General features: G+C 37.1%; 1 protein-coding gene across 1 annotated transcript in view; it reads right to left on the minus strand.

Moving 5' to 3' along the window:
- SPAG17 (sperm associated antigen 17) overlaps window positions 1–13,420 on the minus strand; it is a 140,518-nt gene that overhangs the window by 61,093 nt on the left and 66,005 nt on the right. Inside the window, exons 14-18 of the mRNA XM_036343930.1 lie at window positions 13,166–13,393; window positions 12,852–13,070; window positions 7,709–7,764; window positions 7,016–7,129; window positions 530–684 (exon numbers count right to left, since the gene is read on the minus strand). Coding sequence (XP_036199823.1) covers window positions 530–684; window positions 7,016–7,129; window positions 7,709–7,764; window positions 12,852–13,070; window positions 13,166–13,393 — 772 coding nt within the window. The remainder of the gene's footprint in view (window positions 1–529; window positions 685–7,015; window positions 7,130–7,708; window positions 7,765–12,851; window positions 13,071–13,165; window positions 13,394–13,420) is intronic.

A 13,420-nucleotide genomic window follows, 5' to 3' on the forward strand; every position in this document is an offset into this window, starting at 1 on the left:
TAAAAGATAATGAAATGCTCTTGTTATTAATGAAAAGAGAGAACAAAGTTTCAAGGTAGTAAAGGAATCACTAAGGAGCTCAGAAGAAAAAGAATCACTGATTCCTAGAGGACTCGGTTTGCTGGGAGCCTGACCACTGGGCTGATATGTCACTCAGTTGACCTACCTGCTAGTCTTTCCCAAATCAAATGGAGTCATCCCAAACCAGTATGCAGAACATCCTGTTTTGCAGTTCCTACATGGAATCTTTCAGAGACAGTTTTATTGGAGTCTAAATAAATCAAATGTAAGATAATAGCATTTCTACTAGACTCAAGGGGGCCAGGAATGATATATTCTTTAGAGGTATACTTTCACCACTTTTCACAGTGCCTGGCACACTTCAGATATTCAACTCGATGAGCTGAATTTTATCTACAGTACTACACAAATCTATTCATTGTGTTGAACCACCTAGCTTAGACTAGGGAAATAAAATCTGCAAGCTAACTAAACTAGGATAACTAAGTAAACTAGCTAAGTTGGTTACCTGAATCCAACATTGGAGTGAAGAGCAATATTCCAATGTTCACAATGCAGATGTTGCATATTCATCGGGTTATGAAAGACTAAAAGTAAAGAGTTGTCCTGGGTATGGTAATAAGAATCTATACACTTGTACTGCTGATTGGCTTCTTGAAGAACCTGAAAATAAAAATAATTGCATTGTTGTGTGTCATTTTTTGTTTGTTTGTTTTCCAAGAGAAGGGTCTTCTGCTAGAGCATTTCTCTGCCCCCTACTCTTTCTCCCTTTATCTCCACACTGTCAGTTAGTCAAGGTGAGAGCATACAGGGTAGATATTTTTTGGAGCATTTCAGAAGTTCTTATATAAAAACAAATACTAGGCTCCAAATGTAGGGGCATTTGCTCAGGTGTTTTCCATTAAGGCTGCAGTTACTAATTTAACATTTTCCATGCCCTCATATAAGTCACCTCATTTTATCATCATTAAAACCCCCAGATAAATAGGTATGATTTTTTTTTAAATCCTCATTTTAAAAAATATATATTTTATTGATTTTTTTTACAGAGAGTAAGGAAGAGGGATAGAGAGTTAGAAACATCGATGAGAGAGAAACATCGATCAGCTGCCTCCTGCACACCTGCTCCTGGGGATGTGCCCGCAACCAAGGTACATGCCCTTGACCAGAATCGAACCTGGGACCCTTCCATCCGCAGGCCGATGCTCCATCCACTGAGCCAAACCAGTTAGGGCAAATCCTCATGTTTCTTAGCATAAATTGGGGCTGAGAGAAGAGATTTGTCCAAGGACATGTAAGTCCCGGTGCCTGGGCTTAAAGTGTCTTTTGATTCTAAATGTCACCATTTCGTACATCACAGAGTGCTCTCTGCACCAGGCTGTACTACAGAGAAAGGAGGTGAGCAGTTTTTCTGATACATCTTATTTCCCTCTGACTTCTAACCCAAGTCTTTTCCAAAATATTCTACCCACAGCATGCACTGCAATTACAGCCTTCAGTAGAGGGGCACCGTGAGCAGCTTGTTGTCCTGTTTCCTTTTACTGCCAATGAACACGGGGAATTATGTCCATAGGAAAACAGACAGCTGTGGGGTTTGTTTCTGTTTTCATTTTCAATACCAATCTGGGGTAGGCAGCTTTCAGTTATTTGCTGTTCATGATATAAAGGCGCAGAATTGCATATTATGTTAGGAAAGAACTGTTTTGATTTTGCTTTCAATTTTTCACTGGTAGCATAACCAAAATAATGGGTTACTTCTCCAATCTCATCTCTTGTATGAGTGTCTTTATGGAGTGGCTCATCTGTTCTCTGAGAGTCTTTATAGAAAATACACATGTAGTGAATATTTTTGTATTTTTTTATGTAGGACACTATTTAATACTGAACTTTTTTTGAAAGGCAAATTTCTTTGACTTTAAACTGCCAAAACAAATAGTATGTCTATTTCAGATGAACATGTATCCTTCCTTCTATTAAAGAGCACTGAAATCTGCGTTTCCATATTCACTTTGGCTCCTGGGATCTACAGTGCTAAGTTTTTGAGTTACAGTTGCTCTCAATCAATGTTTAAGTTTTCATACTATATCTTTCTTTTCTTTTTTCATATCTTGGATTTTCCTAATTAATATTAACTGATTAGTTAATTCTTTCATAAAAATAAACACTTTCTATGTGCCAGGCACTGTGTAGGTTCTAGGAAAACAAAAATGAGCAAGATACACAAGACTATTCTCTAAAATCTGATTAAGATTTTTATAGCTCATTCTGAAGTTTGGAGAGGTGTTCTAAGAAGGTGAAGTTAATGGGACATCTGATAGGTAGAGCATGGATTGGAGTAAGTGAGAGTGGAGGCAGGCTGATGGTAGGAGGATACTGTGGTAGAATAAGAAGATGGTAGTTGGACTAAAGTAGCAGCAGTGGAGATGGTGGAGAGAAAGTTTGAGATTTACCCCTCAAAACCTGATGATGGATCAGACACGTGGGATAAAGGAAAGACTGAAATAAAGGATGGCTCCTTAGTCTTTTGGTTTGATGGTGACATTTCTGAGATGGATGAGGAGAGAAACATGCTTGGGTGGGGAAATTATGAGCTTCATGTGGGACAGTAAATCTGAGACGCCTATCAGAAATTCAAGTGAAATTTGGAGGTAGTGTGGAGTTCAAGAGAGAGATTATTTATTTGTATCTCTTAATTTTTAGTTAAAGTTTACTTTAATTTTTATTTTGTATTAGTTTCAGGTGTACATTATAGTGGTTACACAATCATTTACTTTACAAAGTATTCCCCCTGACATTTCCAGTAGCTATCCGGCACCATAACATAGTTATCACAATATTATTGACTATCTTCCCTATGCTGTACTATACGTCCTGTGACTATTTTGTGACTTCCAATTTGTACTTCTTAATCCCTTCACCTCTTTCATCCCCTCCACTCTGGCAACCACAAGTCTGCTAAGAGAGAAATAATTTGGAAGATAAAATTTTAAGAGTCATTAGCATTAGGACATAGATAATAAATGAAATTATTAAAGGAAGGTTTAGAGAAGAAAGGAGATAGTTCAAAGCTGAGACTTAAAGCACTTCAATATTTAGATGTTAGGTGGAAGAATATTCAACAAAATTCCAAATGCAGCCATACAGTATGGTGCCTTGGGAACTAAGACTGTTTCACAGAAGTGACCTGCTTTGTGATGATATTAAAAGGTTAAAAAAGATAAAGATAAGTGTATGCTATATTTGACAGGACAATTTTTGGTGACCTTCATGGAGGAGTGAGGACAGAGCCCAACTGAAATAAAATAAGGTCTGAAATGAACTTCCAGTTTCAGATAGGAGATTAAACACATGTACACCCTAACATCTCACTAAAAAAAGGAAACAGTAGAATTATTAGGTTTTAATATCACAAAGTTGAAGGCAATGGGAGAGGAGACAAAGCAACAACATTTCTGAAGCTGGAAAGCAGAAGGATAAGTGGTAACTGACTTAGCAGAACATAGAAAGCCAAATCCTCAGATTAACTGTAGGAGAGATCAGAGCAGCCTTATTTGTATGTAGAAATGCAGAAAGGCTCAGAAAATGGCAGTACTATGTGCCTCTGAAAATGGCATTGAAAATAGGAAGATCAATTCAGTGTCTTTTAAAAAAGGTTTTAAGGCCTCCCGAAGCCCTCGACAGGTCTGAGCTGCCATCTTCCTCCTCAGCAGAAGGAGGGAGGATTATTAGCTCCAGAAGGTGGCAGTGGATTCTAAGAAGAGAGACCCTAGGCCAGTGATGGCGAACCTTTTGAGCTCAGTGTGTCAGCATTTTGAAAAACCCTAACTTAACTCTAGTGCCGTGTCACATATAGAAATTTTTTGATATTTGCAACCATAGTAAAACAAAGATTTATATTTTTGATATTTATTTTATATATTTAAATGCCATTTAACAAAGAAAAATCAAGCAAAAAATTGAGTTCACGTGTCACCTCTGACACACGTGTCATAGGTTCGCCATCACTGCCCTAGGCACTGCTGAGGGAGAGATATACTACAGAAAAAAGGAATTGTATAAAAGTCTAATGCAGCATTGTTCAATAGAGCCATAAGATAAGCCACAAATGTGAGCCACATGTAATTTTAAATTTTATAGTAGATATATTTTAAAATATTAATAGTTCAATACATAATCAATACAAAAATTGTTCATTTGATATATTATTTTTATACTGTCTCTGAAATCTAGTGTGCATAGCATTTATATAGTTGAGAATACTAGTAGACATATATCATATATAGCATTCTTTAGCACATCTTGATTTGAATGCTCTACATTTCAAGTATCAGAAGCTACATGTGACTAGTGGTGACCACATTGGATAATGCAGATCTACAGACTGAATGGTTAGAAGACTAACTGCCTTCTCCCCATCACTGAGCTCCTAAAACCCTGACAGCAAGTTATGTCTTTCAGACAGGAAATTAGATTTTTTTTTCCTGGAGAATCTAAATGGCCCAAGAGAACAGATCTAACATACCAACACTGATGGGTCTCTCAAGGAAATCCCTCAGCCAAATCACCAATGATGAAGTCTAGTTATTGACAACTCCTCACCCCTGGACCTTATGCAGCATTTCCTGTCATATTTTAGTGTCTGGTTATTAATATGAACAAAGAGGTAAGATATCATTAGATATTGCTCTCTAATATGAAAAAATGGAGGCAAAAAGTAAATCCCCCAAAAAAGAACTTGAGAAAAAAGAGACACTGCAGGGAGAAAACACTAAGACTTCAAAGGACTTTAATATCCTCAAAGAGATAAGAGAAGAGATGGTTTTAGGGGACGTGAACAGGATGCTATAAAAAGGTAATATAAAATTATAAGTAGAACTTTAGAAAATTAAAATGATAATACCAGAACTAGAAGACCGAGTAGAAGAATTGCATGAAAACTGAGCCATATTCCCAGAACTAAAAGATCAAGTGTTGGAAACTAGGAGGGAAAAGATAATGAAATTGGAAGTACAGTCAGGAAGTCCAACACCAGAATCACAGTAGTCACAGGAAGAAAGAACAGGAAAAATGAGGGGGAAGGATTGTCGAAGAAATGATTATAGAACAGGCTCCGGAATATAAAGACAGGAGTTTCAAGGTTGTCCTGGGCTCACGGGTACAATACTCAGAAACAGAACCATACCAAGTAACATCAACAGGAAGTTTAAATCATTGGAACAAAGAGACCATCTTAAAAACCTCCACAGAGAAGGAAGAAACAGACTCAAACAACTGATAAGGAATCAGAATTTCATTGATTTTTCTCAAAGAGAATCCAGGAAACTAGAAGAACATTGAGGAATGCCTTCAAAGTTTTGAGGGAAAATGCTTTTTAACTTAGCATTTTACATAAAGCTAAACTGTCAGTCAAAGGTAAGGGTAGAATTAAGATGTTTTCAAATATCCACTGCCTTAATAATTTACCTGCTATATATCTTAATTCAAGAAGCAACTGGAAGAGGTGGCCCCCTACAAAAGGAGAGTAAGCCAAGAGAGAAGATGAGTTGGAATTCAGGAAACAGAATATCTAACTGGAAAGAGAGGCAAAGGATGTGGCCAGGATGATAAAGTAAAGGGAGCTCCCAGGACCACAGCTGTGCAGCAGGCCTAGAGGGCAAGCAGGAGTTCAGAGCATATGGGAGAGATATTACTTAGACAATAAAATTGATAGAATACTTGTTAGGTTTGAATATATTAAAAGGAGATTTACTCTTTGATAGAGAGCTCGGGGATGAGTAGTGATAAATGCATAGTAAACAAACATAAAAAAATGAACTCCAGGAAAAATAGAAATTATATCAGAAAAGGAAATGTACTAGTAAGAATACAATACTACACAGTTCAGCTGTGAATAATAATTATACAATTGAAATAAAGTAAATATTGAATACAGACCCAACCAAAAATTGTGAGAGTAAACGGTGTGAGAGAATGACAAGGAGAAGTGTTAGAGTGTACTGTACGTGCAGAGGGGTGTGTGTGTGTGTGTGTTTTGGGTCGGGGTAGGCAGAGCTGTTTTCTCAATAGAGTTAATTGATGGTAATGCCTAAAACTAAACCTAAACAAAATATACTTGTTATTTAAAGATAACAGTTAAGTAACAAAAGAAAAAGGGAAATGGCTTGAAGGTTTTTACATCTGGGAATGTAGGCATGAGGGTGGGAGGGAGCTGCTATTTTTTGTAGGCCTCTTTATAGAACTTTCTGGCTTTAAGAATATGTGGATGTAAAACTTAGAGAAAAGTAAAATTGAAATTAAAAAGACAATAAAAAAGAGTCCAGTTTTTTACATAAAATGTAAAAGCAACAAAAGAAACTAGTTTTAGGATTACTTGTTAATATAGTGGTTAAGAGCACAAGTTCAAGGGCCAGATTTCTTGGGTTCATATTCTGCTTCTCTCACTTATCAGCATGTGACTTTGGACGAGTTACTACTGGTCAAGGTGCCTGTGTTTCCTACCACTTACCTAGTGTCTACTTCATAGATTTAGTGAGAGGGTTAAATGAGCTAAAATGCATACTAACCATTGCCTAGCAGATGGTAGGTGCTCAATAAATGTCAGTTGTTGCAGGTTCCTTTGGCCTGTTAATTGCATCAGAAATCCTTTGAAATGTAGTGAAAACTGAACAGAACTGACAGGCAATATGGGGGGCAGGGGGGAAATGAGGCTGCTTCCCCAAAACGCCTTACTTTTTTTGTCAAGAAAATATGTGCAGCAGTCACGTACATTTCTCTTTTTCTTAAAAGATTTGATGAAAAGATCCTTTTGGAAAGTACATTTTAAAGTCCTTTGGAGATTCACTGCATATGTGTAGCTCGATCTGAGAAGAACTCATTTATAGCTGAAGTAAAGGGGAATATTGATACAAAGTAGATTTGAGAGTGACGTGGGAGTGAACTGCTCTAAATCACACCATGACACATCAGACCTCTCCCACACACAATCCATTAATACCTGCAGCAGAACTTTAGGTTTAAAATGCTCAGTATAACTCCAGTCCATTAGACTGCGTTGCTGCGTTTTCTGAATGTCCTCTAACTCTGCTTCCACAGTCATCTTCTTGGGTTGCTAAAAAATCATAGGAATACAATTTCAGCTTTAATCTGTGTAAGTACAAATGGAGCCCTCGTGGACTTCATCAACTAGCCAGCATGCACTCCATCTAATTGGGGAAATCTGCATATGTATAAATCCATATGGCAACATTTTAGGAGACCTGCTGCCAGAAAGAGTATGCCTTTGACATTTTTTTTATGGGCAACATAATCTAAATATTTTTATTGTTAGGTTATACTCTTCAGAGTCCTGTTAGCAATTATAGGCAGGTTTTCTGAACTCTCTTCAAGACAGTATTAGCTCTACAGGGCTGTATGGTCAGCAGGTGTTTGTGAGGTTGCCAAGCCACATTGTCTAGAGAGGAGCATGGAGCTTGGAAGTTTTGCTTAATCGGGCTAGTGAAATTAACTCCTTTCTCTCCAGTTGGAGCTGGTCTGGGGATTTCTGCATAATCTCTCTCCTTCTCTGGCATCTGCATTCTCTTGCCAAGCATTTTTTATTTATTTATTTATTTTTTTACTGTTTCTTATTCTGGGTCACGGTTTTCTCTGATGATCTTGTCTCTACAATTTTAAGAAAGTAATTTCTTACCTTTTCAAGAGAACCCGTCTTTGTGACTGCCTCATCTTTGATCTCGTTGGTCTGCTCTGTAAATCAAAGACACCAACATCCAGTTGTGTTTGGGCTTTGTTCTTGCCTTTGTCAGTGTTGTGCCTTTTTGTTGCCCATATGATCTATGTTTCTGTGCTGAAAAGGTAATTCCTGAAAGGCATGTTTCATGCCTCCAAAAAGGTGTTTGTGTCAATAACTCTAAATCAGTGTCTATCTAGAAAAGTGATACTAAACCCTTTGAAAAGAACCCAGCTTCCTATATAGACATTCCTAAATCACATCAGATATGCTGGCTTCAGACTGTACCACTCACGACTATGTACCTTCACCTTTACAAGTTGCAGATATTTACTGATTAAATGGTATCAACTGCTTAGTACACACTGATTGTCTTGTCATACTGGCAATGATCACAAAGTCTTTCCAAATGTCTATTGGTCTATCTCATGAGCCACAGACTAGGTCGGGGCAGGGGATGTATGCAAAGGAGAACTACCAGATAAATAAACATCGAATGAGAAAATGCAACTCTTCTTCCACTCATTAATCATTTATTAATGTGAAAACCATTTAATGAGCATCTATAGATATATAGATGAGTTTAACAAACGTTAGTTCAATAAATGGGTATAGCTGGACTCCATGGAACCAGGGACCAATATGAGTCATACACACTAGCTCTCCTTGTGACCCAAGAGAATCCTTATAAAACAACTGGGATTGAGATATGATACTTGGCCATGGAACAAACAGCCACATGAATGGGCAGAGAAAGGACAGAGTCCTGCTATTGGTCTCTGCATCACCATGCTTTTGTAGTTCCTAAAGTTAACAAATGCTACATATAAAAAAGAGGTCCATGATAAATTAGTTTAACATGGATAAACAAGCATCTTTATTGTGAACATCTCAATATTTGTAATATACTTTTGGGATTATGAAACTCTAATAGAGAAATTGATAAAGTATATAGCACATTCCAAATTTGACCAAAGAAATGGAGTAGGAAATGAATTTTGTAAGGTATTTGTGGTGCTACTGAATCACTGAGCCAACCTGACTTTTTATCACCCTTAGAATAATAGAAAATTAATAGCTATAAAGTAATATATGAAAGGGCTCCAACCTCTCTCTCCAAATGCATCTCCCTCCATTCTCCCTTGTTCATTCCACTTCAGACTCACCAGCCTGATTGCTGTGTTATTAAGTTTTTGCACTTGCTTTTCTCTGTCTGGCATGCTTTGCTTTGAAATATTCATGGACTGCAAATTCTTACTTCATTCATATTGCACAATGTTACCTCTTCAAAAGCCTTCTGCCTCATACCCTGCTTCATTTTTAATCATGGAATTTATCAGTGCCTAATACTATTTAAAATAATTGAGGGGGAATCTACATCATATATTGAAACTGGAAATCTATGTAGAAAGAGCAGAAATGTGGCAGAAACCCTGCAACAAAAGCTTGTTTGGGTGTAAGCATAAGATTTGTGTCAAAGAGAACCATATCTAGGCTTCCAGAGGGAGTAGTTAATTATGTCTAACAAGGAGGGGACAATGTTTTTCTTTCTTCTGGGAGCATAGCTACTTACATTTTCATTACTGGTTCCATTCTGCCTTGGGCTGCTGAAGGTGACAGCATGAATGTTCCATTTTGATTTAGAGTAAAACTATAAAGTCAGTTCAGTTCAGTATTTATTTAAATACATCCACTCAAGAGAAAACTCAGGCCAACTATAACTCTAAATAGACCATGATGTCCCATGTGTCCTTGAGCAATTGATATGAAATCTGTGGAATAAAAATTATTCTATTCTGTGGTATGCCAGATTTCCGGGAGATTTGATACTCCCTTCTGTGTTTAAGGATCCAGCAGAGAGTCTCCAGTTTAGAAAATATGTTCTGAAAAATTGTGCATCAGTTATTTTGTCAAAGGAACGAACATTCACAAACTAATCTGAACTCTTTAATAGAAGAGCAAATATCATTTTTTTTCTTTCTTTCTGATTTCAGCCTTCAACCACATAACCCTTTGACAGTGTGATTCAGTAGTTTTTGACACATCTGGAAATAGATGCGTTCTCATCCCTTTGAAAAACAGCTTTCCTAATCTGTTTTACTTTAGAGATAACAAGATCCCTCTGCAAAGCAGTTACTTTATTAAAAAAACACCCAACAAGCATAAAGGGCACATCTAAACCTATAGCCTCATGGTTATCAACTCTCAGTTTTTCATAAATATCCAATAGGCCCTGTCAACTTCAAAAACAGTCTCAGATGGAAATCCAGTGTTTGGTTAAGAAAAGCACAAATATTCAGCCCTTCATGTCCAGGAAAAGGCTTTTATATGTATTTGATGCTAAGATGGTTGTGCAAAAAATACATTAACAATTTCTGCTTTGCTTAAAAAGATTTAAAGTGGCTGCTTTAGAAGTGTGAGACATAGTTAAGGGGAAAATGCAAGATCACCACAAAAAAACCCTCTCATCCACAATAGCCACAGTGAGGCACTAAGCTTAAATTGCCCTCCCCGGTTCAACTGTAACTGTTCCTTGATGTGGGCCCACAGGTGCCATGTAGAATCCCTTCAGAGTCTCAGCTCCAGCTCTCAAGATTGGTCAGTCTTCAGGACACACTGATGATGTTCAGCCTTGATCATTTAGGAAGTTGCTATAGCTATCTACTTTTCACCAGAATCCAGAATAGCAGTTTATGTGGTTTGACCACCAGGTGGCAAAAGTTGCCTAAAGAAAACCATATACCAGTTGCTCTAAAGGAAAAAGAGCAAAAGCAAAACAAAACAAAAAACAAAGGAAAAAACCCTTAAGGTTAATATCTCTCTTGGCTTATTCTGGCTCCATATTAATTCAAAGTGACTTATTTGTCATATGTATATATTTCCATAGGAGGTCTTAATGCTATACCACCCCTGGTTAACTTATTGATGTACTCTATTTTCTTCCTTTTAGTTTATTTGAATGCAGTTAATCTTTAACTATTTGAAGTTGATGTTTAATGTTTAGCTAATTAATTTTAGCTATCTTTTAAAAAATGTATTCATTTAATGTTTAACATATGTTCATTTAAAGCTCTGCCTATCTCCTGCTGTATCTGCATTATATAGATTTTGATATTCAGAATTTTAATTATTCAGTTCAAAATATTTCCTAGTTTCTATTGTGATTTTTTCTTCAATGAGAATATACTCTGTAGTTTTGATCCTGTGAAAATTTGTTGAGACTTTTTTCATGTTTTAGTATATGATTTTAATATCTATATCTATATCTATATATCTATATCTATATCTATATCTATATCTATGTCTATGTCTATGTCTATGTCTATGTCTATGTCTATATCTATATCTATATCTACATCTATATCATAAAAGCCTACTATGCTAAGTGTCTGGTCATCCACTCATCCATTCAACCAATCGAAGCGTAATATGCTAATGATATGCTAAGGCTGCTCAACTGCTCGCTATGATGTGCACTGACCACTAGGGGGCAGACACTCGAACCATTAGGTTAGCTTGCTGCTGGGGTCTGGCCATTTGGGACTGAGTGAGACAAGCCAAACACCCCCTGGTGCCCTCCCACGGTCCCTCCCAGGCTGACCAACCTCCTGCGTCCCTCCCCAGTCCTGATTGTGCACCAGTCGGGTTCCTAAGCCTGGCCTGAGCCCTCTAGCAATCTCCCCTCCCCCCAAGTACATAAATTTCATGCACAGGGCCTCTAATATAGATAGATAGATAGATAGATAGATAGATAGATAGATAGATAGATGATAGATAGATATAGATAGATAGATAGATAGATATCCATCCCTCACCCAAGGATATGTTTTAGAGAGCGAGGAAGGGAGAGGGGGAGAGAGAGAGAGAGAGAGAGAGAGAGAGAGAGAGAGAGAGAGAGAGAGAGAGAAAGAAAGAGAAACATCATTTGGTTGCCTATGGTACATACCTCGAACCAGGGATTGAACCCACAATCTTTTGGTGTATGGGATGCTCCAATCAACTGAGCCAGCTGGCCAGGGTGGTATATGGTTAATATTTTTAAGATGAACATACTTATGGCATTTAAGAAGCTACAGTGTGATAGAGGCTTGAATATAGGCATATGCATTACTGTAATAAGTAGCAGGAAATGACAACTAATGCAATAAAGGAAGTGAAGACTGTTACCATGGAAATGCTAAGGAGGCATTTCCAGATGGACACATCTAACAAAGTCTCATGGAGGTGCTAGTGAAACCTAATCATCATAAAGAAGAGAACCTGAGGTGGAGCAAATTGTGGGGAAAAGGCACAGGGACTAAAAAGAGCAGGTTGTATAGAGGCAAAAGGGCCTAATTCTGTTTGACTAGGGCATGAGATGAGTGAGCAAAAGGTAAAAAGTGGAGGGGGTTTTGGGAAAGTAATTTAGTACTATTGTTAAAGCATGTAAAGCAGGCCAAGGAGTTGGGTTCTATTTTGCAAATAGTAGGGAGCCATTGAATGTTATAAACAGGAAAGTAACTCAGCTGTATTTAAAGTAATTAATCTGACCGCTATATGTATGATAGCTCAATAAAAATTTAGCTTAATATTTTTCTACTTCTATACATCCAAATATGATAATATATATGATGCTCTATTCTAGAATGAGAGGAATTACATGAGCTATAAGGAGGAGAGGAAAGGGATCAATGTTCATTGAGTATTGATTTTGTATAAAGCTCTGTACTGGGCAGTTCATTATGTTATTGCAAGTAATTTTAAAATAATTTTTCACATAAGTATACTAACTCTGAAATACTAGTGATAAAAGTTTTGATTATGTTTAAGTTACAATAATATTATTCATAATTATATTTTTAAGTAATAAAAAATAAGCTATATTTACTAAGGTAAGAGTGGACTAAGAGGCTTTAGGAAATTTTAAAAACAAGGGTTGAAATAAAAAGGATTTATTGACTAGTAACACTCATTAACAAAGTTTAATTACACAAAAAAGTTTTTCAATTGAAATGGATAGCAATTAAAATAATGCACCTTGAATCACTCTTTTGGTGTATACATTCTTAATAGGTCTATACACACACACACACACACACACACACACACACACACGTTCACTTACCCAAAGGTTCAGGTTGTTGCTGAATCTCTAAGCTGGCCTCCTTTTCTGACGACTCTCTATTATCAGGCTCTAAGGGTTTCTCATTATTCGGGTCAGAATGCTTCATATTGTCAGCATCCGGTTGACTAGGATTTGAAGGTTCATTATTGATCTCACTATCTTGAACATTTGTTGACCAATTCTGATCCATAAATATAATGTTGTCTTTGGGTTCAATATCTAATCAGTGTAAAGGAGATTCATGAGCTACCACACTAGAAAAATCAACAACCACAAAATGCAAGAATGTCTTTTGTTCCCTCCATGCAGTGTACCTGTTTCGAGTTTGGCCTCTTGGGTGTTCATTTTTGCAATGTATTGTTGCCTTATTTGTTTAGCAAATCTGGCAGGGTTGTCCCATGGTATGTTGAAAATTTCAGAATCTATCCCATATATTTTCCTAGAAGGCATTAGTATCCCTTCTTCATCAACCTCCGAGAGTTTCAGGCTCTCAAAAGTAAACACTTTGAAGGCTCTTTCTACTTCATTCCAGCTCAAGGGTTCTGTAAGAAAGCAGGATCTGTGCTGCT

Source organism: Myotis myotis, unplaced genomic scaffold (assembly GCF_014108235.1).
Source record: "Myotis myotis isolate mMyoMyo1 unplaced genomic scaffold, mMyoMyo1.p scaffold_m19_p_18, whole genome shotgun sequence".
Taxonomy (NCBI): domain Eukaryota; kingdom Metazoa; phylum Chordata; class Mammalia; order Chiroptera; family Vespertilionidae; genus Myotis; species Myotis myotis.